Source organism: Muscardinus avellanarius, assembly GCF_963383645.1.
Source record: "Muscardinus avellanarius genome assembly, chromosome: 10".
NCBI classification, from domain to species: domain Eukaryota; kingdom Metazoa; phylum Chordata; class Mammalia; order Rodentia; family Gliridae; genus Muscardinus; species Muscardinus avellanarius.
The window spans coordinates 18,533,636-18,560,010 of record NC_137796.1 but is presented as its reverse complement, the minus strand read 5'-3'; the positions used below and the strand labels follow the sequence as shown (position 1 = coordinate 18,560,010).

At 43.4% G+C, this 26,375-nt stretch overlaps 1 protein-coding gene across 4 annotated transcripts; it reads left to right on the top strand.

Moving 5' to 3' along the window:
• Positions 1 to 693: 693 nt before the first annotated feature.
• CTCF (CCCTC-binding factor) lies at positions 694 to 26,282 on the top strand (the record flags this gene model as incomplete). 4 transcript variants are annotated; one of them, XM_080704497.1, is made up of 10 exons in its annotated part: positions 694 to 1,477; positions 1,844 to 2,014; positions 10,318 to 10,451; positions 11,580 to 11,700; positions 12,288 to 12,437; positions 15,838 to 15,998; positions 16,429 to 16,611; positions 17,998 to 18,130; positions 22,844 to 23,008; positions 26,098 to 26,282. In XM_080704497.1, 10 exons carry the CDS (start codon positions 697 to 699, stop codon positions 26,280 to 26,282), a joined length of 2,184 nt encoding a protein of 727 aa, XP_080560623.1. The 4 variants fall into 4 exon arrangements, with proteins under 4 accessions (XP_080560623.1, XP_080560622.1, XP_080560621.1 ...); XM_080704496.1 differs by having other exon boundaries at positions 17,998 to 18,133; XM_080704495.1 differs by having other exon boundaries at positions 697 to 1,477; positions 26,104 to 26,282.
• Positions 26,283 to 26,375: the final 93 nt, after the last annotated feature.

Sequence of the window (26,375 nt, the reverse complement as noted above, 5' to 3'; positions counted from 1 at the left end):
AGTTGCTGAGGGCCCTGTTAAATTGCCAGGCTGTCCTCAAATCTGTGATCTTTCTATCTCAGCCTTCCAAGTACTGGGATTACAGATATGTGCCACCATGTGGCTGGGCCTATAATTCTTTCTGGTGGATTGACCTGTTCCTCCTAGGATGTTTAGTAGACCTGTTCTTCCTAGGATGTTCAGTAGTGTCTGTGTTCACTGGGATGCCAGTAGTGACATCCTACCCTAGTAGTAACAATTAAAAATGTCTTAAGACCTTGTCAAATGTCCCTGCAAAATCACTCTGGGTTGAGAGCTTTGCGTTTATAGGTTATCTTTTCAACCTTCCCATTTTTTCTTCTGGTCATTTATTTTTTGCAGAAAAAAGTTGAAACTGAATTCTGCAGTTTTTTATTTATACTGGGTCTTACTGGGTTTCTCCCTGGAGTGTAATTTAACATCCTGTCATCAGTTTCCTGTTAATTGGTATTTGGGATCTAGAGGCTTGATTAATTTCAGGTGTCACTGTTTTGACTGACACAGTTGCATCATAGGCGGAGGTGCTTTTTCTTCCATCATGAAGCACATAATGTCCATTGTATAACCACTGATGTCTAATTCATTTACCAGGGTTCTTGCTTGTTTAAATGTATGTCTTTGTTTAGATAAACTTCATCTTAAATAATAATGTGTTCTTCCTTACTTAAGGAAGGGGAGATGGAAGGTGAGGCTGTTGAAGCCATTGTGGAAGAGTCTGAAACTTTCATTAAAGGCAAGGAGAGAAAGACTTACCAGCGACGCCGGGAAGGAGGCCAGGAAGAAGATGCTTGCCACCTACCCCAGAACCAGACCGATGGCGGTGAGGTAGTCCAGGATGTCAATAGCAGTGTACAAATGGTCATGATGGAACAGCTTGATCCTACCCTTCTTCAGATGAAAACTGAAGTAATGGAGGGTACAGTGGCTCCAGAAGCGGAGGCTGCCGTTGATGATACCCAGATCATAACCTTGCAGGTTGTAAATATGGAGGAACAGCCCATAAACATAGGAGAGCTTCAGCTTGTTCAAGTACCTGTTCCTGTGACTGTACCAGTTGCTACCACTTCAGTAGAAGAACTTCAGGGGGCTTACGAGAATGAAGTGTCTAAAGAGGGCCTTCCAGAAAGTGAACCCATGATATGTCATACCTTACCTTTGCCTGAAGGTTTTCAGGTAGTGAAAGTGGGGGCCAATGGAGAGGTGGAGACACTAGAGCAAGGAGAACTTCCCCCTCAGGAAGATCCTAGCTGGCAAAAAGACCCAGACTATCAGCCACCAGCCAAAAAAACAAAGAAAACCAAAAAGAGCAAGCTGCGTTACACAGAGGAGGGCAAGGATGTGGATGTGTCCGTGTACGATTTTGAAGAAGAGCAGCAGGAAGGTCTGCTGTCAGAGGTAAATGCAGAGAAAGTGGTTGGTAATATGAAACCTCCAAAGCCAACAAAAATTAAAAAGAAAGGTGAGTAAGTACCCTGTTTCAAAATAAAGGATAATAAATGGGGGTATAACTCGGAGGTAGAATGTCCCTGGTGATTTAATTCCCAGTTCTGTAAAAAAGAGAGGGGTGGGGAAGCACTTATTGTTCTTACCAGCTTACTTTATGTTATAGTAAATATGTTTTTAAAGGTTATTATGTGAGTAGCAGTTTTTTCTTTAACCAGTCTAGAAGTATACTTCTTTCAGTGTTAAAGAAGTAAATCTATTAGTAACATGAGACAATTTCAACTTAGTATTCCTTAGATTGGGTTTGTAGGAATTAAAGATCGAGGTTAATCTTAACACTTTGAAACCCTGCAGCAAGTTAAGTGTTTTATTTTGTGTATAGGTGTTAAGAAGACATTCCAGTGTGAGCTTTGCAGTTACACGTGTCCACGGCGTTCAAATCTGGATCGTCACATGAAAAGCCACACTGATGAGAGACCACACAAGTGCCATCTCTGTGGCAGGGCATTCAGAACAGTCACCCTCCTGAGGAATCACCTTAACACACACACAGGTACTGGATAAGAATGTGGGACTACAGCATGATAAAGGCTAAAGCTTGGGATTAAGTGTCATCTCAACTGATTGCAGCAGCAAGAAGTTAAAGTAGAAAGGTTTTGTTCCTTCCTGTAGTGCTTTTTTTTTTGGTAATTTTAATTTTTATTATAAGCAAGTGGACTTTACTTATTCAGTTTTTAGTTATAGGCAGGTGCTAAGAAAGTTTAGTGAGAAATAATCCAAATGATATAAAAATGATGATTCAGAAATAGGCTACCTATAGTAGTTACCTGGAATAATTTCTAAAAACTTTATGTTGCTGAGGTTTTAACAACAATGACAAAACATGAGCCCAAATAGTCCCAAGCAACAAATGTCAGTCACTCTAAGGAAGAACATTAGAAATAGAAGTAAAATCAAGCTGGGCATAGTGTCACAATCCCAGCATTGGGGAGACTGAAACAGGAGGCCCTTTGCAACTCAGTAAGACCCTGTTTCAAAATAAAGACTGAAAAATAGGGGTAGGGGATATAGCTCGGAAGTAGAATGCACCTGGGTTTTCTTTGCCAGTACCACCAAAAAAAAAAGAGAGAGACAGATAGACACACAAACAGGCTGGGCGTGGTGGCGCACGCTTATAATCCCCACCCTTGGGAGGCAGAGACAGGAGGATCGTGCAGGTTCGAAGCCAGCCACATGCGCTGGCTTTGGAGACCCTGTTTCCTTCTAGCCTGGAGGTAGAAGGGCTTCCAGGAACCCCAGTACCACCAAAAAAAGAAAAGAAAGAAAAGAAAAAAAGAAAGAGAAAGAAAAACAAGAGAAATAGAAGTAAAATCAGTTGGGCATGGGGTGCATGCTTGTAATCTCAGTACTTGGGAGGCTGGGGTTGGGGCTCAGGTAGAATGCCCTGGGTTCCATGCCCAGTACCGCAAAAGAAAAAAAAAAAAAAAGTAAAATCACACTTTTGTAAAAAACTATAACTTTTTCTCTTTCTGGTTGTTTTACCTCAAGGAAGGTAATTAATTTATAACCTGAAAATAGAAAGTTCAAGGCATCATTCTGGCAATTCAAATATTTGTTCAGATGCCAGATATACTTTAATATGATATTCAGATAATCCTAATATTAACTTCTTGTTAGTGACGGGCAGGTTCCAGTGGAGGGGCTGCGCACTGGGTCTCTCCAGCTTTCTTCTGGGTGCTTTGTATTTTCAGTGTAGGTACTTGGCTTCAAGTCTTCTCACTCAGTTATTCATACAGAATAGTTTCTTCTATTCATATTCTACCTCGTGCAAAATAGTTTTTCCTCTATATTCTCCACCTGACTGAATATGACAGCTCTTGTTTTTTATTTGATGTGATTGTTGTTAAATAAATATGACCAAACATAGCCAGGCATGGAGATAAAGGTCTGTGATCTCAGTGCTTGGGAAAATATAGAAGGATCACAGTTTAAGGACAGTTTCAACAAGTAGTGAGACTCTCATCAACTTAGCAAGACCCTATTTCAAAATAAAAATAAAATAGGACCAGAAGTGTAGCTCAGAGGTAGAAAGCCCCTAAGTTTGATCCCCAGTACCACCACTAAAAAAATAAATGAACAGATGTCTTTTGGCCTATAAACAGTATGTGGTATATTAGTATATTCTTTGCTGAGTGACTTAGTCATTCTATCTATTTTAATTTTTTCTGATACTGGGAATTGAACCCAGAGGCATTTTAACAATGAGCTATATCCCCAACTCTTTATATTTTGAATTAGGGTCTTGCTAAGTTACCTCACACTGGCTTCTAACCTGCACTCTCCTATCTCTGCTGTCTGAGTTACTGATATTATAGGCATGTGCCACTACACATGGCAACTAAGTCATTTTATAGTATCTTCCTAGTTTCTACTTAGACCTTTTTTTTTTTAATTATTCTTTATTTTGAAACAGAGTTTCACTGGGTTGCAAAGGGCCTAAGTAGTAGTAGAGGGTATCTGCAAAACCACAATCTTCCTATCTCAGCCTCCAAAATGCTTGAATTACAAGCATGCACCTCCAGCACAGCTCTGCTTAGACATTTGATAATAGGTTTTATTTGATACTTTGAAGACACTATAATAGAAGCATATAATTGTTTGTTTACTGAGGATGGAACCCAAGGATGTGTACCTCTGAGCTATACCCTCAGCCCAATTTTTTAGTCTTCTCATTTCATTTATTTTTTATTTATTTACTTGTGTGGAGGGGGTTACTGGGGGTGAAACCCAGGGGCTTTCTACCTCTGGGCTATACTTCCAGACCTATTTTATACTTTATTTGGAAACAGGGTCTCACTAAGTTGCTGAGAGCCTCACTAAGTAGCTGAGGCTGGCTTCAACCTGTGTGATCTTCCTGTTTCAAAAAGTAAAAAAGGCCAGGCGGGGATTACAAGCATGCACCACCATGCCTGGCCTTTTTTTTTTTTTTTTGGTGGTACTGGGGTGGAACCCAGAGGCTTTCTACCTCCGGGCTATACTCCCAGACCTATTTTATATTTTATTTGGAAACAGGGTCTCACTAAGTTGCTGAGAGCCTCACTAAGTAGCTGAGGCTGGCTTCAAACCTATGCAATCTTCCTGTCTGAGCCTCCCAAGCGCAGGGATTACAAGCATGCTCCACCAAGCCAGTCGCCTTTTTTATTTTTTGAAACAGAGTTTCACTGAGTTGTGAAGGGCCTCACTAAATAGCTGAGGCTGTTCATGAACTGCAGTCAAATGCTGAGATTACAAGCATGCACCATAATGCCGGGCAGAAGCATATGTTTTAAAGTAGCTGGCTATGTGACAGGACTTACCAACATGGGTGTGCCTTGATATGGGTACTCTGTCCTGGCCTAGTCTTGAGCTTGAAAATGAGAAATTCAAGCTAAATGTATTGGCACAAACCTGCAATTTCAGTACTTGGGAGGCTAAGACAGAATGAGTGCAGGTTTTAAGGCAGCCTCAGCAATTTAGTGAGACCCTGTTTCAAAATGAAAAATAAAAGCCAGGAGTGGTGGCTCATCCTTGTAAATCCCCGCGCTTGAGAGGCTGAGACAGGAGGATCGCACAGGTTCGAAGCCAGCCTCAGCTACTTAGGCTTTCAGCAACTTAGACCCTTTTTCCAAATAAAATATAAAAAAGGTCTGGGAGTATAGCCTGGAGGTAGAAGGCCTCTGGGTTCCACCCCCAGTACCACTAAAAAAAAAAAAAGAAAAAAAAAAAAGAAAATAGGAGCTGGGCATGGTAGTGCACACTTGTAATCCCAGCTTTCGGGAGGGATTCCTGAGACTGGAGGATCGTGGTTCACGGACAGCCTCAGCTACTTAGGCCCTCCCCAACTCAGTGAGACCCTGTCTCAAAAATAAAGAATAAAACATAGGGCAGGAGGTGTAGCTTAGAGGTCGAATGTCCCTGGGTTCCATCCCCAGATCTGCAAAAAAAAGAAAAAAAAGAAAATAGGGCTGGGGCTATAGTTTGGAAGTAGAATGCCTCCCCTCTCAAAAAAGAAAATAATAAATTGAGTCTGTGTGGTTCAGATCTGATTTGGTAGGATCGATCCATTATTAACCAAGCCAGTAGGAGTCAGATGTGGACACCAGAGTATTATATAGAATGGTGAGAAATATACCTTTTTGGTTTTTTGTTTTCCATGGTACTAGAGATTGAACCCAGGGGAATTCTACCTCTGAGCTACACACCAGCACAGTTTTATTTATTTTATTTATTTATTTTATTTATTTATTTATTGCGGGTCTGGGGATGGAACCCAGAGGCATTTGACCTCCGAGCTACACCCCCTGCCCAACTTTTTATTCTTTATTTTGAAGCAGGGTCTCACTGAGTTGCGGAGGGCCTCACTAAGTAACTGAGGCTGTCCGCGAACCGCAATCCTCCGGTCTCAGCCTCCCAAATGCTGGGATTACAAGCATGCGCCACCACGCCTGGCTATTTTTTTATTTTGAAACAAAATCTTTCTAAATTACTGAGGCTGCCCTTTTATTTTCTAAATGACTTTGTAAGCCAGACAAGTTGGTACATGCTTGTAGTCCCTTGGGAGGGATTACTTGTGAGACTGGGCAGGAAGATCGCAGGTTCACAGCTAGCCTCAGCAACTTGTGAGGCCCTCCACAACTTAGATCTTGTATAAAAATAAAGGATAAAAAATAGGGCTGGGGGTGTAGCTCAGAGGTAAAAATGCCCCTGGATTCAGTCCCCAGTGCTGCTAAATAAATAAATGCACTTGTATTACATTCCAGGGGCACCCTTGCCTTTATGTCAAGATGTTATAGCAAATGAGAGATGATTTGGAATCGTGGACGTGAACAAAGGGATGTAGCATTAAGTGGTGCATCCTGATGAACATCCCCACTCTGTAACAGTGTCTGCTGCTTTCTGGTTGGCATACTTGTTTCAACCAAAGGCAGTCCTTTCTCTCCCATAGACTGTGCTAGGTAAACAACAAAAGATTGCTTTTTTTTCTTTAGTGGTTCTAGGGATGGAATCCAGGGGCATTCTACCAAGCTACACCCCCAGTCTGATTTTTAGTCTTTTTATGTATATAGGGGTGTGTGTGTGTGTGTGTGTGTGTGTGTGTGTGTGTGTGTGTGTATCTGGGGATGGAACCCAGGGGCATTCAACCTCCAAGCTACACCCCCTGCTCTATTTTTTATTCTTTATTTTGAAATAGGGTCTCTCTCTAATTTGCAGAAGGCCACACTAAGTAAGTAGCTGAGGCTGTCCACGAACCGCCATCCCCAGATCTCAGTCTCCTAAATGCTGGGATTACAAGCGGGTTCCACCACGCCCGGCTTATTCTTTATTTTGAAAAAGGATCTCACTGAGTTGCAAAGGGCCTCACTAAGTAGCTGAGGCTGGCTGCGAACCGCGATCCTCCTGTCTCCGCTTCCCAAATGTTGAGATTATAACTGTGCGCCACCACTCCTGGGTCCAAAAAATTTTTTTAAAAAGAGTTTGAACCCTTTTTTAAAGTGTGGTAGTGCCCTCCTGTAATCCCAGTACTTGGGAGGCTGAGACAGGAGGATCACTCTTTCAAGGACAATTTCAACAGGTAGTGAGACTCATCAACCTAGTGAGACTGAGACCGTTTCAAAAATAAAAATTAAATAGAGCTGGGGGTATATAGCTCAGAGGTAGAGTGTCTCTGGGTTCAATCCCTAGTACTGTAAGAATAAAAGAAGGGAGAGTTGGACATATAGAAGTGCTGTGTTGCTGGGCGTGGTGGCGCATGCTTGTAATCCTAGCATTCGGGAGGCTGAGACAGGAGGATCCCGGTTCAAAGACAGCCTCAGCTACTGAGTGAGGCCCTTTGCAACTCAGTGAGGTCCTGTTTCAAAATAAAGAATAAAAAATAGGGCTGAGGGTGTAGCTCGAAGGTAGAATGCCCCTGGGTTCCATCCCCAGTACCACAAAAAAGAAAAGTGCTGTGGTGTATCAGCTTTATCTGCTTACCATGGTCACTATTATCTGAGTGTGGTATTTCTTTTTATTTTATTTTATTTATTTGGCAGCATTGGGCATTGAACTCAGGAGCATTCTACCTAGGAGCTACACCCTCAGCCCTTGTTTTATTTTTATTTGGAAACCCAGCTTTTTTTTTTTTTTTTTGCGGGTCTGGGGATGGAACCCTGGGGCATTTGACCTCCGAGCCACACCCCTGCCCTATTTTTCTTTTTTATTTTGAAACAGGGTCTCACTGAGTTGCAGAGGGCCTCACTAAGTAGCTGAGGCTATCTGTGAACTGCAATCCTCCGGCCTCAGCCTCCCAAATGCTGGGATTACAAGCATGGGCCAGCAAGCTTATGTTTTATTTTGAAGCAAGTTGTCACTAAGTTGCTGTCCGCCTTGGCTGGCCTCAAATTTTTTCAGTGTTTAAATATTGGATCAATTGAAGCTGAGTGTGGTGGCACACACTTGTAATCCCAACTTGGAAGGTTGAAACAAGGAGGATCACAGTTTGTGATCTGCCTTAGAAACATGGTGAGATTCTCAGCAACCTACCGAGACCCTGTTTCCAAACAAAAGGAATGTGCTCCAAGGTAGAATGCCCCTAGGTTCAATCTTTAGTACCACAAAAATAAAAAATATTGACGCCGGGCGTGGTGGCACTCGCTTGGAATCCCAGCATTTCGGAGGCTGAGACAGGAGGATCATGGTTCGTGGCCAGCCTCAGCTAATTAGGCCCTTTGCAACTCAGTGAGAACTTGTTTCAAAATAAAGAATAAAAATTAGGGCTAAAAGTGTAGCTGGAAGGTAGAATGCCCCTGGGTTCCATCCTCAGTACTACAAAAAAAAAAAAAAAAAAAATTAGATGAATTGACATTCAGAACACAGAATTAGACCTGTTTAAAGTGAAACACATAAAAAATAGTACTGTTCTTATTTATTTGCAGTACTGGGGATGAAACCTAGGGACATTCTATCTCTGAACTATACCCCTATCCTTTTTTTGTGTGTGTGGGTCTGGGGGTGGAACCCAGGGGCATTCGACCTCCGAGCTACACCCCCTGCCCTATTTTTTATTCTTTATTTTGAAACTGGGTCTCACTGAGTTGCAGAGAGCCTCACTAAGTAGCTGAGATTGTCCGCGAACCGTGATCCTCCAGGTCTCAGCCTCCCAAATGCTGGGATTACAAGCGTGCACCACCACCCCCGGCTTTATCCCTATTTTTTTATTCTTTATTTTGAAACAGGGTCTCCCTGACTTGCAAAGGACTTCGCTAAGTAGCTAAGGTGTCCGCAAACTGTGATCCTCCTCTATCAGCCTCCCAAATGCTGGGATTACAAGTGTGTGGCATCACGCGTGGTTTGGTTGTACTGGTTTTTAAAACCTTTGATATAATAAGTCCCTGGAATTTCTTTCTTTCTTTCTTTCTTTGATTGATTTAATCAAAACAAATTTAAAGCTGGGCGTGCTGATGCAAGTTTATAATCCCAGCATTTAGGAGGCTGAGACAGGAGGATTGCAGTTGGTTTGGGGACAGCCTCAGCTACTTAGTGAGGCTCTTTGCAACTCAGTGAGACCCTGTTTCACAATAAAGAATAAAAAATAGGTCTGGGAGTAGAGCTCGGAGGTGGAATGCCCCTGGGTTTTATCCCTAGTACCACAATAAATAAATAATAAATAAGTAAATAAATTATAAGATGGCCATGGTGGCTCATGCCTGTAATCCCACTCCTTCAGAGGCTGAGACGAGATTGCTGAGGACAGCCCCAGCAATATAGTGCAACTCTCAGCTGGGCGTGGTGGCACACGTTTGTAATCCCCGTGCTTGGGAGGCTGAGACAGGAGGATCACACAGGTTCAAAGCTATCTTCAGTTGACTTAAGAGACCCTGTTTCCAAATAAAATATAGAAAATAGGTCTGGGAGTGTAGCCTGGAGGTAGAAGGCCCCTGGGTTTCATTCCCAGTACCACCAAAAAATTATATATATATTGCAACTCTCAATAACCTATCAAGACCCTGTTTCGATACAAAATATAAAAAGGGCTGGGGGAGTGTAAAGTTTGTATGTAGAATGACCCTAGGCTCAATTTTCACTACCACACGTAACAGCACTTACCAAAAAAAGGTTTTCACGTAGGAAACAGCTTGTATAGTTTTAAAAAATAATATGAGCCTTAATAAAAGCTTTTTTAGCTGGGCAAGGTGGCGCATGTTTGTAATCCCAGCACTTAGGAGGCTGAGACAGAAGGATTGCACAGGTTCAAAGCCAGCCTCAGCTACTTAGTGAGGCTCTCAGCAACTTTAGTGAGACCCTGTTTCCAAATAAAATATAAAATAGGTCTGGGAGTATAGCCCAAAGTTAGAAAGCCCCTGGGTTCCACTCCCAGTAACAGAAGAAAAAAAAAAAAGAATATGAACAGCCCACTGGCCCTGTTATGTATTATCTAGATACAGTAAGATTTGATAGCAAATTATCTAGAGCTCATTAATTCTGTGACCTGTATTTGGTGAAACATCAGAGTGTAAAATATATTCTGTATTTTTTAGCAAGGATTGAAACAGAATTGGGTTTCTATGAACTTGTACTCCATAATGACCAAATATTTACAAAATGGAGATAAGTTTTTTATACTTAAAAGCAACAGATTCCAAGGAGTAATTTAAGAGAGAATGAAGTTTGACGTGTGTTCTCACATCCTTTGGCTAGTGTTGTAAATTCAGCTTGGACCTTCCGTAACTACATGGCTAGTGCAGAGTTGAAGGGATGACTCGGATCTAATCTTACACTGAATTCAAAATCATTAACCACCCTTTTTCTTACATTTTCTTCTACCCCTCCTTTCTCTAGGTACTCGTCCTCATAAGTGCCCAGACTGCGACATGGCCTTTGTGACCAGTGGAGAGTTGGTGCGGCATCGTCGTTACAAACACACCCACGAGAAGCCATTTAAGTGTTCCATGTGTGATTATGCCAGTGTAGAAGTAAGTTTTCAGCTCCTTATTGGTACTTAAGTAGATCATGATTCCAGTATGAGGATACAAAGAGCCAAAATGACCTAAAGACACACACCCTACCCCACAAAACAGATGTAATGAGTGTGAAATTTACCTTTTAAAATTGAGTGTCAGCTGGGCGTGGTGGCACACACTTGTAATCCCTGTGCTTGGGAGGCAGAGACAAGAGGATCACGTAGGTTCGAAGCCAGCCGCACTGGCTTAAGATACCCTGTTTCCAAATAAAAATATAAAATAGGTCTGGGAGTATAGCCTAGAAGTAGAAGGGTTCCATCCCCAGTACCACCAAAAAAAAAAAAGAAGAAGAATTGAGTACCAGCTGGGCATGGTGGCACATGTCTGTAATTCTAGTACTTGAGAGGCTGCCCTGGGTTCAATCCCCAGTACCACCAAAAACTATAAATAAAAGTACGAGCCAGATGCATACCTTTAATTCCAGTATTTGGGATTAGTGATAATCATTCTTGACTCATCCATACTTCTGTCCATTTGCTTTCTTCCCTTGAAATATAATGTGAGCCGGGCATGGTGGTGCACGCTTGTAATCCCCACGCTTGGGAGGCTGAGACAGGAGGATCGCACGGGTTTGAAGCCAGCCTCAGCTACTTAGTGAGGCTTTCAGCAACTTAGACCCTGTTTCCAAATAAAATATAAAAAAAAGGTCTGGGAGTATAGCCCAGAGGTAGAAAGCCTCTGGGTTCCACCCCCAGTACCACCAAAAAATAAAAAAATGATATGGTTTTAGAATCAATAATAAAGAAAAAATAGTAGCCAGGCATGGTGGTGCACACTGTAATCCTAGTACTCAGAAGGCTGAGACTGTAGTATTGCAGCTTTGAAATCAGTTTGGCAACTTAGGCTGTCAACAACCTAGCAAGACCTGTTTTCAAATAAAGAATAAAATAGGGCTGAGGTCGAATATCCCTGTGTTCCACCCTCAGCACCAAAATAAAAAAGAAGAAAAAATACTATCTTATAGATTTTTTTTCTAGCTTAAGTACTCTAAAACTAAGCCTTTGTGTTTAAGCCATAGTGTTCATTGTTATAATCTATATTAACGGGGACATAAGTGGTCCGATTGCTTTCATGTTTCAGGTCAGCAAATTAAAACGTCACATTCGATCTCATACTGGAGAGCGGCCGTTCCAGTGCAGTTTGTGCAGTTACGCCAGCAGGGACACGTACAAGCTGAAAAGACACATGAGAACCCATTCAGGTAGGACTTCTCCCTTCCTGTATCACTGAGCTGCTTCTCACTGGATTGCATGGGACCCTGTGAATACTACATCCCTGATTGTGTACTGAAAGGAAGATTCTTAGCCAAAGTTCTGGCATATCCTTTGAGTTAATTTTTCTGAAAAGTATATTAGAGTAGATTTTGTTTCATTTGACTTGAGTTTTTCTACAACATGGAAATAGTACTTTTAAGGGAAAAATAGAATTATTTAAAAGTCTAGATAGAGTATCTAACAAGTACAGTTGCCTAAATAGTATCCTTTTCTAAAAAGAAATCTTATGTAGGACCTCCATCTAGTGTCCCCTGAAGGTAAGCATCGCCATAGGAACTTCCTCTTTCTTATGTGGAGGGTTCCATAGTGGAGCTGAAAAGAGCAGAGGCGGCTGGCAGCAGTTCAGGAGTTGTCATTTCTGAAGGTAGTTGTGAGCTGGCTGCTGGAACTGAGCTAGGGCTTTCCAAAAAGATTGTCGGTTCTCTGGCTTAGCATATCCTGCCACCTCAGTTATCCTCCAACTAAATCATAGTATTTATTTATTTAATTTGTCCATTCTGTATTTCCTTTTAAGGGGAAAAACCTTATGAATGTTATATTTGTCATGCTCGGTTTACCCAGAGTGGTACCATGAAGATGCACATCTTACAGAAGCACACAGAAAATGTGGCCAAGTTTCACTGTCCCCACTGTGACACTGTCATAGCCCGGAAAAGTGATCTGGGTAAGTAGATTTATTAGAGGCACAAAGCATCTTGAAGAAGACTTCGTGAAAAGATGAGAACCATAAAGAACTTCCCCTTGTAACCCTTCTATGTTTTTACGTTTTATGTATGGAGGCCTACAGCTTAGTAAAAGCCATTCCTTAAGCCAGCTGTGGTGGCACACGCTTGTAATCCCAGCATTTGGGAGGCAGAGGCAGGAGGATCGGGGTTCAAGGACAGCCTCAGCTACTACTTAGTGAGGCCCTGTACAACTCAGTGAAATCTTGTTTCAAAATAAAGAATAAAAAGTAGGGGTGAGGATGTAGCTTGGAGGTAGAATGCTCCTGGGTCCCATTCCTGGTACCACAAATAAATAAGAAGAAGAAGAAAAGAAAAACATTCCTTAGCTGCTTTTCCCCCATTTCTTTTTTCTCTTGCTGCAGTCAAACTATAGCATTCTCTCCTGAATATAGGTCATACATGAATTTATGAGAACTATAATGGGAGGAAACAGAGTATACCTATATAATGAGTAGCTTTCATTCCCCAAATAAGGAAGTGACACAAGATAGTTTAGACTAAGACCAAACCAATTCAGACCAATTTGTACTTTATCTTAAGTAATTGGCCTGTTTTATGGATTTGGTGTTAACTATGCCTATGCATAGTTAGGTTAAAGGTTACACAGTAGAATTTATCAATAAAAACTTTACTATAACCCATACTTATGCCAGGCAAGGTAGTGCACACCTCTAATCCCAACACTTGGAAGGCTGAGACACGAGTATCACAGGTTCGAAGCCAGCCTCAGCTTCTTAGGCCCTCTGCAACTTGGTGAGACCCTGTTGCAAAATAAAGAATAAGAAATAGGGCTGAGGGTATAGCTCTGAAGTAAATGCCCCTGGTTTCAATCCCCAGTACTGCAAAAATAAAAACTATAACCCTAGCTTGTTTGTTTTGTTTTGTAGTACTAGAGATTGAACCCAGCAGGAACATTTTTAGCTCTGAGCTGCACCCCCCCAAGCCCTATTTAATATTATTTTAAAACAGCGTCTCACTAAGTTGCAGAGGGCTTCACTTAGTAGCTGAGGCTGACAGTGATCCTGCGATCCTCCTGTCTCAACCTCCTAAATCCTGGAATTACAAGCATGCGCCACCTCGCCCGGCTGTAGGTCACTTTTAGATCTACAGTTTCACATATGTTAAATATGAAACACCAGTGATATCAAAACAAGGATGGGGCTAGCAGTGGATAGGTTTTATAAGTCTAACTCAAAGATCTGGAGTAGAAACATAAATTTAAAAATTAGTATGACTAAGCCGGGCGTGGTGGCACACACTTGTAATCCCGGTACTTGGGAGGCTAAGACAGGAGGATCACACAGGTTTGAAGCCAACACCAGCTACTTAGTGAGGCTCTCAGCAACCTAGTGAGACCCTGTTTCCAAATAAAATATAAGTCTGGGAAAGTAGCCTGGGGAGGTAAAAAGCCCCTGGGTTTTACACACACACACACACACCCCACACCCCACACCCCACCCCACACCCCCCTCTTCCTTTTTACTCTTTGCCTTAATGATCTCATCAGCTCTCATGGTCTCACTTAAGTCCTATTTTTTTTTTTTTTTTTTTTTTTTCAGTACAGGGGATGGAACCCAAGGAAATTCTACTTCCAAGCTACAACCTCAGCCCTATTTTTTTATTCTTTATTTTGAAACAGTGTCACACTGAGTTGCAAAGGACCTCACTAAGTAGCTGAGGCTGTCCATGTACCATAGTCCTCCTATCTTAGCCTTCCAAATGCTGGGATTATAAGTGCGCCACCACACCTGGCTTAGTCATACTAATTTTTAAATTTATGTTTCTACTCCAGATCTTTGAGTTAGACTTATAAAACCTATCCACTGCTAGCCCCATCCTTGCTTTGATATCACTGGTGTTTCATATTTAACATATGTGAAACTGTAGATCTAAAAGTGACCTACAGCCAGGCGTGGTGGTGCATGCTTGTAATCCCAGCATTTGGGAAGCTTGAGACAGAAGAATCATGTTTCATGAACAGCCTCAGCTACTTAGTGAGGCCCTTTATAACTAGTGAAACTCTGTTTCAAAAATAAAAAGTCTAAAGCCAGGTGTAATCCCAGCATTCGGGAGGCTGAGACCAGAGGATCACTGTTAGCGGACAGGACAGCCTCAGCTACTTAGTGAGGCCCTCTGCAACTTAGTGAGATCCTGTTTCAAAATAAAGAATAAAGAATAGGGTGGGGGTGTAGCTTGGAGGTCGAAAGCCCCTGGGTTCCATCCTCAGACCCGCAAAAAAATGTTTAAAAAAAAATAGGGCTGGGGGTATAGCTCAGATATAGAATGCCCCTTGGTTCCATCTCTAGTACCACAAAAAAATAAAAATAAAAAGACTACAAAATAGGGCTTAGGGTGTAGCTTGGACTTACAAAGTCCCCTGGTTCAATCCTCAGTACTGTGAAAAAGATAGATAAGCTGGGCATGATGGCACATGCTTGTAATCCCAGCATTCCGGAGGCTGAGACGGGAGGATTGCGCTTCACAGACAGCCTCAGCCATTAAGACGGGAGGATTGCGCTTCACAGACAGCCTCAGCCATTAAGTGAAGCCCTTCAACTCAGACCGTTTCAAAAACGAAAAGACTGAAAAATAGGGATGGGGGTATAGCTCAGAGGTAGAATGCCCCTGGGTTCCATCCCCAGTACCACCAAAAATAAGGAGGGGGGGGGAGAGAAGAGAGAGAGAGAGAGAGAGAGAGAGAGAGTGTGTGTGTGTGTGTGTGTGTGTGTGTGTGTGTGTGTGTGTGTGTGTACTGAGGTTGGAACCCAGGAGCCCTCCACCTCCAGGCTATATTCCCAGACCTATTTTCTATTTTATTTGGAAACAAGGTCTCACTAAGTTGCTGAGGCTGGCTTTGAACCTGCGCGATCCTCCTGTCTCAGCCTCTCAAGCGCTGGGATTACAAGCATACGCCACCATGCCCAGCTGTACTTTATTTTTATTTTGAAACAGGGTTTCACTAGGTTATTAAGAGTCTTGCTGCCGGGCGTGGTGGCGCACGCTTGTAATCCCCACGCTTGGGAGGCAGAGACAGGAGGATCGCGCAGGTTCAAAGCCAGCCACGCGTGCTGGCTTAGGAGACCCTGTTTCCAAATAAAAAAGTAAAAATAGGTCTGGGAGTGTAGCCCGGAGGTAGAAGGGCTTCCAGGAACCCCCCAGTACCACCAAAAAAAAAAAGAGTCTTGCTAAGTTGCTGAGGCTGATCTTGAACCTGCCATCTTTCTTTCTCAGCCTAAAAAGTACTAGGATTACTGGAATAATATTTTTAGAAGAAATGCATTGTTGAAATGATAGTTTGTATTTTCACCGGTTAAATTTGGCTTTCTGTTTTGCTTTCAGGTGTCCACTTGCGAAAGCAGCATTCCTATATTGAGCAAGGCAAGAAATGCCGTTACTGCGATGCTGTGTTTCATGAGCGCTACGCCCTAATCCAGCATCAGAAATCACATAAGAACGAGAAGCGCTTTAAGTGTGACCAGTGTGATTATGCTTGTAGACAGGTAAGGACAGTCATAATTAGAAGCTTTTGATGGCTTTCCATGTCAGGCATTAGCAGAGGATTTTTGTATACATACTATGATGGCTACTTCTAAGGGTAGTATTTCCAAACTGGCTTATGAGCAAAGTTGCCAAAATCAAAGGTCGTAGGCCTTGTTGATTATATCTGAGTCACAGCTCACCTCCTCCTAGGGCATGATATTTGGGAGGGAACTAGAGAAGCTGCCCACCAGAGGTGAGCAGCTCTCTCTGTGCTATGATTCATGGCAGCAGTATTTTGCACCTCAGCAAAGATACCTGTATCATTTTGACTGTCAGTGTTGAAGTAGCCCCTTGATGAGGAAGGGCCTGTCACCGTATCCACGTAGTCTGTAGCTGAGGAGGCAACCCCATGCCAGGCTCTAAGGCCTTTACTCCATACTGCTATTTCAGGAGAGGCACATGATCATGCACAAGCGTACCCACACCGGGGAGAAGCCTTATGCCTGCAGCCACTGCGACAAGACCTTCCGCCAGAAACAGCTCCTCGACATGCACTTCAAGCGCTATCATGACCCCAACTTCGTCCCTGCGGCCTTTGTCTGTTCTAAGTGTGGGAAAACCTTTACACGTCGGGTAAGGGTCAAGATGTCACTTCCCCCATTGTGGTTATTAGTACTACATTTTTATATTCCACCGCAAAGCAAGGCACTATAAAGATAGAGATGGCCGGGCGTGGTGGTACACGCTTATAATCCCTGCGCTTGGGAGGCTGAGACAGGAGGATCGCGCAGATTCGAAGCCAGCCTCAGCTACTTAATGAGGCTTTCAGCAACTTAGACCCTGTTTCCAAATAAAATGTAAAAATAGGGCTGGGAGTATAGCCCGGAGGTAGAAAGCCTCTGGGTTTTCACCCCTAGGACCACAAAACAAAACAAAACAAAAAAGATAGAAATGTTCCATCCTTTGGAAAGGGCTAGTCATCGCCATCTTGAGGTTTTCTGTCCTTATGTGAACCCTTTCCCACTGATGGAAACTCTTGGGGGAAGGCAGTACTGGAAATGAGATCCAGGGACCTTCTACCTAAGGTCTACCTGATCCTTTGGCGGGGGAGGGGGGTGCCAGGGATTGAACTCAAGAGCATTCTACCTCTGAGCTACACCCCCAACCTTTTTTTTTTTTTTTTTTTTTTTGTGGTACTGGGGTTCCTGGAAACCCTTCTACCTCCGGGCTACACTCCCAGAGAGTGTGTGTGTGTGTGTGTGTGTGTGTGTGTGTGTGTGTGTGTGTGTGTGTGTTTGGAAACAGTATCTCTTAAGCCAGCAAGGCTGGCTTCGAACCTGTGCAATCCTCCTGTCTCCGCCTCCCAAACTTGGGGTGCGCCACCACACCCAGCTTTATTTTATTTTTTAAATGAGGTCTCACTTAGTTGCAAAGGGCCTCACTAGTAGTAGCTGAGGCTGTCTTCGAACTTTGATCTTCCTGCCTCAGCCTCTCAAATGCTGGGATTACAAGCATTCACCACCACGCCCAGCTTTATTTTGAAACAGAGTTTTGCTAGATTGATGAGTCTCACTATTTGCTGAGGCTATCCTGAAACCTGACAGACATTCTCCTGTCTCTGCCTCCCATGTACTGGCATTACAGGCGTGCACCACCACCTCTGGTTCCTTGGGTCTTTCCTGGGGGTGCCTTGGCCAGAATCTGCATATGACCAGGAGATCTGATTCTCCTTTGCTTGTCTAAAGACTGCTGAGCCTTCCCTCAGAGTAATCAGCCTTGTCTTCTGAGAGGTTCTCTAGCCTCTTCCCCTCCCTTCCTCCCTCCCACTCTCCCCCCACCTCTCTCTCTTACCTCCCCACACCCAGTTGAAGAGTACAAGTTTGGATACACTTAACAGATAACCAAACTTTTAGGATTAATATGGATTTTCCCAATTTTTATTTTATTAAACTAAAGAGAACTTCCGATCTGATTTTAGCTTTTTTAGTAGTGTGAAAGAAGGTTTGTTCCTTTTGTTAGAACACCATGGCAAGACATGCTGATAATTGTGCTGGGCCAGACGGTGTAGAAGGGGAAAATGGAGGAGAAACAAAGAAGAGTAAACGTGGGAGGAAAAGAAAGATGCGCTCTAAAAAAGAAGATTCCTCTGATAGTGGTAAGTGATTCATTTCTTGATTTAATTACGTGTGACAGATTTTGCCCAAAGGACTTGGGGGTGGTAGCTTGGCAGTAGGATGTCCATGGGTTCAGTTCCCAGTACCACACACACACACACATAAATAATGTTTACTTAACTTTTATAAAAATGCATCAGTCTTTACTGCAAGTCTTTATGAGATCCCTTTTTTTGGCTAAGGAGACATCATGTTGTATTAGAAACTCCCAAGTATTGCTAATGGTCATGACAACTTTGAACTTGGCGATCCCTGTGGTTTCTCTTAGTTGCAGAGCTTCCTGCTGTACCACACTCTGTCCTGTGCTGTTCTTTCTTGTGCTACTGCTTTGCTTATATCTGTGGTTCATCTCCACCAAGGCCAACTTTGCTCCCTATTTGTATGTTGCCAGAAGCATCTTGAGGCTAAATAGATTATTAATGGTTCCCCCCCCTCTTTTTTTTTTTTTTTTTTTTTTTTTTTTGGTGCTGAGGGTTGAACCCAGAGGTATTTACCTCTGAGCTACTACTTTTGTGTGTGTGTGGGGGGGGGGGTACTGGTGATGGAAATTGGGCATTCAACCTCCAAGCTACACCTACCCCACCTTTTTTTTTTTTTTTTTTTTTTTTCTTTATTTCGAAACAGGATCTCACTAAGTTGCAGAGGGCCTCAGTCTCAGCCTCTCGAATGCTGGGATTACAAGCGTGCGCCACCACGCCTGGCTCCCTGTATTTTTATTTTGAAACGGTCTTACTAAGTTGCAAGGGGCTCACTGAGTAGCTGAGGCTGGCCGCAAACTTGTGATCCTCCTTTTTCAGCCTCCTAAGTACTGGGATTATAAGCATGTGCCACCATACCCACCCGGCTTATTGGCGGTTTCTAATAGATTTCTGCAGTTCTTTTTCCTGCAGCACTAATTAGTAGAGTTTGGTTTGGGGCCTTTAACCTAGTGTCTTTTTCTGTCCTATTCTCACCCACTGTGGAAGTCAGCCTGGGCTCCCATCTCACTGCTGACAAAGGCCACACAATCTTATTTATCCCATATCAGGTGTTCTGTTATTGCCCTTTTGCAGAGAATGACCAGCAAAGTCTACTGCTTTTTTCAAGGCTTTTTGCTAGAACCTCCCCAATCTAATAAGCCTTTGCCCTATTTACCTTTTGTGTGATCCCTCCCCCCATTCTGACTCAGGTTATTAGTTTTCTGGGCATTGGGCCAATTCAGCACCAGGGGCTTAAATAAAAGTTCAAGAGAGAAGCAGTTTATTTTTGACACACTGCCCCCTACCAGTGTGCTCCTGCATCTCCATGTAGGATTTCAGTCACTTGAGAATGAGGCATTTTGTCCTGAAAAATCAGGCATTTACCCACAGATCTCTAAATTTAAACATTTCGTTTCAGAGAAAGTGATTGTATGTTAAATAACTTGTTCTTTTTGGAGGAAAACAGACAGTGTGTACTTTGTATCACAACAGTAGGCAAGGGGTTAGAACTTTCTCTGACTGCCTACAAGTGTGTGCCACCACACAGTAGCTCTAAAGTAAGGTTAGAAGCTTGAATTGCATCTGTTATGGTTTAAGTGTGTCTTAGAAATCACTTCCCTTAGCTAGATGTGGTGGCACACACTTATAATCCCAGTACTTCCTGGGAGACTGAGACAGGAGGATCACAGGTTCCAGGCCAGCTGAAGCTGGCTGCAAACTGCCGTCCTCCTGTCTCAGCCTCCCAAATGTTGGGATTACAAGCGTGCACCACCACCTCTGGCTGAGACCCTGTTTCAAAATAAAGAATAAAGCCAGGTGTGGTGGCTCATCCTTGAGCTAGGCTTGGTAGCGCACATTTATAATCTCAGTATTTGGGAAGCTGAGACAGGAAGATTGCAGGTTCAAAGCCAGGCTCAGCTACTTACTGATGCCCTTCACAACTTAGTGAGACTATTTCGATACTGAGAATAAAACATAGGGCTGGGGGTATAGTTCTGAGGTAGAATGCCCTTGGGTTCTGTCCCAATATTAAAAAAAAATTAATAATAATAAAATAAAAATTAGGTTAGGCACAGAGACATGCCCCTCTTAGTGATTTTGAGTTGTTTGTTTTTTACTTTGATTTTTTTAATGTTTTTGTTTGTTTGTTGTGTTGGTTTGGTTTTTATTTTTTGCCTTGCTAGGGTAGAACCAAGGGTATTCTACCTCTGAGCTATACCCTCCAGCCCTATTTTTTATTCTTTATTTTGAAACAAGGTTTCACTAAGTTGCAAAGGGCCTCACTAAATAGCCGAGGCTGTGTGAATCAAGAGCCTCTTGTCTAAGACTCCCAAATGCTGGGATTACAAGCATGGCCACCATGCCTTGCTCCTCTCTAATATAGTGAAACTCCATTTCAAACTATAAAAATAGTACTGGTGTTGTAGCTTAGAAGTAGAATGCCTCCCAGCATTTGGGAGGCTGAGACCAGAGGATCGCAGTGTGTAGACAGCTATTTAGTGAGGCCCTCCGCAATTTAGTAAGACTCTGTTTCAAATAAAGAATAGGGCAGGGGGTATAGCTCAGAGGTCAAATACCCCTGGGTTAAATCCCAGTACACACAAAAAAAGAAACATTAGCTGGGTGCATTGGAACATCCCTTTACTCCCAGTACTTGGGAAGTGGAGATTAGAGGATCACAGGTTTATGGCCAGCCTTAGCAATTAGTGAGACTCTGTTTCAAAACAAAAGAACAAGCTGGATGTGGTGGTGCACGGTTGTAATCCCAGCGCTTGGGAGGCGGAGACAGGAGGATCCTACAAAATAGGAGGAAGAACAAAATAGGGTGGAGTGTAGCTCAAAGTTAGAATGCCTCTTGGCTTAATCCTCATTGCCACCAAAAGAAGAAAAATCAGTAATATTCCCAAAAGAATTATTACCACTTGTCCTAATAAATAAGACCTCACAGTGTATCAAGAATTTTTCTTTTCTCTCTCTCTCTCTACACACACACACACACACACACACACACACACACACACACACACACACTACCCAATGAAATATAAGCAGGATCATATTCCCAAGGGTCTATCTCAGACTTAATATCTTGCTTTATCTTTGAAAAGGGAATGTTTATTTTACTTTCAGCTTTAAAACTTTTGTTACATAATTTTATAATATGGAATTTCTATAAGAATTTGAAATTCATTATTCTGAGGCCAACAGCTAAAAGAAAAAAATGAAACATCCAATCCATACAAAATGTGAATAATTGGTGTGGTGTCACCTCCCTATAATGCCAACTATTCAGGAGGCTAAGGCAGGAGAATCTCAAGGTCAAGGCCAGCCTAGGCAACTTAGTGAGACCCTGTCTCAAAATAAAAATAATAAAGGTCAGGTGTGGTGGCACATGCTTGTAATCCCAGTACTTAGGAGACTGAGATAGGTGGATCGCAGGTTCAAGGACAGCCTCAGCAAGTAGTGAGATTCCAATCAACCTACTGAGACCCTGCTTCAGAATAAAAATAAAATAGGGCTGGGCTGAGGGTGTAAATCAGAGGTAAAATGCCCAGTCCTTTTTTTTTTTTTTTTGGGGGGGGGTGGTACTGGGGGTAGAACCGAGGGGCTTTTCTACCTCCAGGCTATACTCCCATACGGTATCTATTTTATATTTTATTTGGAAACAGGGTCTCTAAGTTGCTTAGAGCCTTACTAAGTAGCTGAGGCTGTCTTCGATCCTGTGTGATCCTTCTGTTTTCTTGTTTTTTGTGGGGTTTTTTTGTTGTTGTTGTTGTTTGTTTTTTTTGTTTTGTGGGTGTTTGTTTGTTTGTTTTTGTTTTTGGTTTTTGGCAGGTCGGGGGATGGAACCCAGGGGCATTTGACCTCTGAGGTACATCCCCTGCCCAATTTCTTCTTTTCTTTTCTTTTCTTTTTCTTTTTCTTTCTTTTTTTTTTTTTTTTTTTTTTTCCGGGTCTGGGGATGGAACCCAGGGGGGCATTCAACCTGCCCTATTTTTTATTCTCTATTTTGAAACTGGGTCCCACTGAGTTGTAGAGGGCCTCACTAAGTAGCTGAGGCTGTCCGTGAACCGCAATCCTCTGGTCTCAGCCCCCGAATGCTGGGATTACAAGCGTGCGCCACTACACCCGGCTTCTTATTCTCTATTTTGAAACAGGGTCTCACTGAGTTGCGGAGTGCCTCCCTAGTAGCTGAGGCTGTCCGCAAACCGCGATCCTCTGGTCTCAGCCTCCCAAACGCTGGCATTACAAGCGTGCGTCACCATGCTTGGCTTTTATTATTTTGAAACAGGGTCTCACTAAGTTTCAGAGTGCCTCACTGAGTAGCTAAGGTTGTTCACAAACCACGATCCTCCAGTCTCAGCCTCCCAAATACTGAGATTACATGCATATGCCACTTCACCTGGCTTGCAAAATTGATTTTTTTTTTTTTTTTTTTTTCCCCTTGGTGGTACTGGGGTTCCTGGAAGCCCTTCTACCTCCAGGCTACACTCCCAGACCTATTTTTACTTTTTTATTTGGAAACAGGGTCTCCTAAGCCAGCATGCACGGCTGGCTTCAAACCTGTGCGATCCTCCTGTCTCTGCCTCCCAAGCGTGGGGATTACAAGCGTGCACCACCATGCCCGATGAAACTTTTCTTAATAAAGGAAAAGTGAGACTTCAGAGTGTAATCATTTGTTTCTTCTACCACTCCTTTTACCCCACCACCTGTACTTCTTGATTTCATGAGAAGAAAATGCTGAGCCGGATTTGGATGACAACGAGGATGAGGAGGAGCCTGCAGTGGAGATTGAGCCAGAGCCAGAGCCTCAGCCTGTGACCCCAGCCCCACCACCTGCCAAGAAGCGGAGAGGACGGCCCCCCGGCAGAACCAACCAGCCCAAACAGAACCAGCGTAAGTCACTCGCCCTGCTCAGTAGGCAGGCATCTCATCCAGCATGTGGGGCAGCCAGACGGCCATGTTCTTGGGGAGATGGGAACTAAGCCATAAGAACAAGTTACGGTCACACTGGGAACAAACTCTCAGGAAGTGATTTATTTTAGAAGTTTTTACTGAGGAAGTCCCTAGAGAACTACATTTCAGGGAGAAAAAGTCCAGAGTAGAAGGGACTTATGTTCTACAAGATGGGACTGTTAATGTGGGTGGGTTTTGCAAAACAACCAAAGTACAGTCAGCTGGCAAAATCGGCATGGTACTGAACATAAAAGAGCCAGTTTTTAAAGGGTGGAAGGAAGAAGTATTTTGTGTACAGATATTGGCTCTCTAAAAAATTCAGGCCTGTGGGATCAAGAGCTGGCCTTTGATTTTCCGGAGAATTCAGAGGAGACCCTCAACCTCCACCTCATACCAGATGACCGCAGGCTCTGTTCTCTGCTACTCACGTGTTCTTTAGACTTGAGACCCTATCTCTTTTTGTTTGTTTGTTTGTTTGTTAATACAGAGGGCTGGAGGTATAGCTTAGTGGTAATGCGCTTGCCTAGTGTGTACAAGGTCCTGAGTTGCATCTAACACCCACCAAAAAAAAAAAAAAGGAAAAAAAAACAGTGCAGATTTAATCTTTTTTTTTTTTTTTCTCTTCAGTACAAAGGATGGAACCCAAGGGCATTTTACCTCTGATCTACGCCCCCAGCCTTATTTTTTATTTTGAAACAGGGTTTTATTAAATTGCGTTGCAAAGTACCCTAAGTAACTGAGGCTGTTTGTGAATTTGCAGTTATCCTGCTCAGCCTCCCAAGCTCCCAAGTGCTGAGATTTCAAGTGTGCACCACCACGCCCGGCTAGATTTAATCATTTTGTGTGCACGTGTGGTACTAGAGATTAAACCAGTGGGGCTCTTTTGGATGGGGGGGGTGCTAAGGATTTAATTTGGGGGCATTCTGCCTCTGACTACATCCCCAGTCCTCGTGTGTGTGAACAGAGTCTCACTAAGCTGCTGACAGCCTTGCTGACTTGCTGAGGCTGGCTTTGAATGTGCAGTTCTTCTGTCAGCCTCCCAAGTGCTAGGATGACTGGTGTGTGCCACCGCACCTGGCTCACCCCATCTCTTTTTATTTTTTTAATTCTGAAACAGGGTCTTAATGGGTTTGGTGATGCTTCTCTGTAGTCTCAGTACTTGGGAGACTAATACGGGAGAATTGCAGGTTCAAGAACAGCCTCAACGCCGGGCGTGGTGGCACACGCTTGTAACCCCCGCACTTGGGAGGCGGAGACAGGAGGATCGCGCAGGTTCAAAGTCAGCCGCGCTGGCTTAAGAGACCCTGTTTCCAAAAATAAATAGGTCTGGGAGTGTAGCCCGGAGGTAGAAGGGCTTCCAGGAACCCCAGTACCACAAAAAAAAAAAAAAAAAAAGAACAGCCTCAACAACTTAATAAGATAGATGCTCAGCAACATAGCAAGACCGTGTTTCAAAACAAAAAATAGCCAGGTGTGGTGGCGCACGCTTGTAATCCTAGCCTCCGGGAGACTGAGACTGGAGGATCGCGGTTCGCGGACACCTTCAGCTACTTAGTGAGGCCCTCCGCAACTCAGTGAGACCCTGTCTCAAAATAAAAATAAAAAATAGGTTATGGGTATAGTTTGGAGGTAGATTGCCCCCAGGTTCCATTCCCCAGACCCGCAAAAAAAAACCCAAAAAACCCATGTGGTGGCACATGCTTGTAATCCCAGTACTTGGGAGGCTGACACAAGAGGATCACAGGTTCAAGGACAGCCTTAGTAAGTAGTGAGACTCTCATTAACCTAGTAAGGTCCTGTTTCCAAATAAAAATTTTTAAAAATAGGACTAAGGGTATATAACTCAGAGGTAGGACACCCTTGGATTCAAGTCTCAGTAGTACAAAAAAAAAGCCAGTGTGGTGGCACATGTTTATAATACTTGGGAGGCTGAGACAGGAGGATCATAGGTTTGCAGCCAGCCTCAGCCACTTAGTGAGACCTTCTGCAACTTACTGAGACCTCGTTTAAAAATAAAGAATAAAGCCGGGCATGGTGGCGCATGCTTGTAATCCCCGCGCTTGGGAGGCAGAGACAGGAGGATCGCGCAGGTTCGAAGCCAGCCACGCGCGCTGGTTTAGGAGACCCTGTTTCCAAATAAAAATATGTAAAAATAGGTCTGGGAGTGTAGCCCGGAGGTAGAAGGGCTTCCAGGAACCCCAGTATCACACACACCAAAAAAAAAAAAAAAAGAATAAAAAATAGGGCTGGGGGGTGTGGCTCAGAGGTAGAATGCCTCTGGGTTTAATTCTGAGTACCAAAAAAAGAAGAAAGAAAAGGAGGTTCACTCTAGATTCTGGAACCAGCCCTCCCATTCACCTACAAACACTTGAGTGAACAAAGTGGTGGGCGGCCCCGGGTGTGGGAGAACTACTCAATAAAAAATGTCACCCACAGGGGCCAGGCTGGAGGCACACGCTTGTGATACCAGCACTCGGGAGGCTGAGACAGTTCGCAGCCAGCCTCAGCTACTTAGTGAGGCCCTCTGCAACTCAGGGAGGACCCTGTTTCAAAATAAAGAATAAAATATAGGGCCGGGGGTGTAGCTCGGAGGTAGAATGCCCCTGGGTTCCGTCCTCAGTACCACAAAATACATATGTATATGTATCGCACACATCATACATTTTGTGACGAATTCTTAGTCATGTGTTGTGTGCTTTTTGTGTGTGTGCCTGCCTGCCTGCTTCCCACAGTATTATTGTAAAATCTAAATGTATGACATCAGGGGAAACTAAGGATTTTAGTGCTTAGGAAGCATAGAAAGATGAATGTCAAAATTTTGTTTTTTCACAGTTTCTAGAGAAGTAGGGCTTTATTTTACGTATGGCCACATTTGGGGTGGCTTTTGTTGTTTTTGTTTTTATTGACTCCATCACTACTAGGGCTTTCCTGTCTTGCTGCAGTCCCGTTCACTGTCATATCTGAAAGAAACCTTGTCATCCTGGGGGCTTTAATGTGCAATTTGTTTTGTTCCTGCTCTTCTTTGTCAGCAACAGCCATCATCCAGGTTGAAGACCAGAATACAGGTGCAATTGAGAACATTATAGTCGAAGTAAAAAAGGAGCCAGACGCCGAGCCCGCGGAGGGCGAGGAAGAGGAGGCCCAGCCAGCCGCCACAGATGCCCCCAACGGGGACCTCACGCCCGAGATGATCCTCAGCATGATGGACCGGTGATGGCGGGGCCGTGCTCGGCGCTGGACTGCTCTGGGCTGTGTTTAAACGGCCTGAATCTTAATTTTTCTCCCTTCTTCTTTGGCTTTGGGAAAA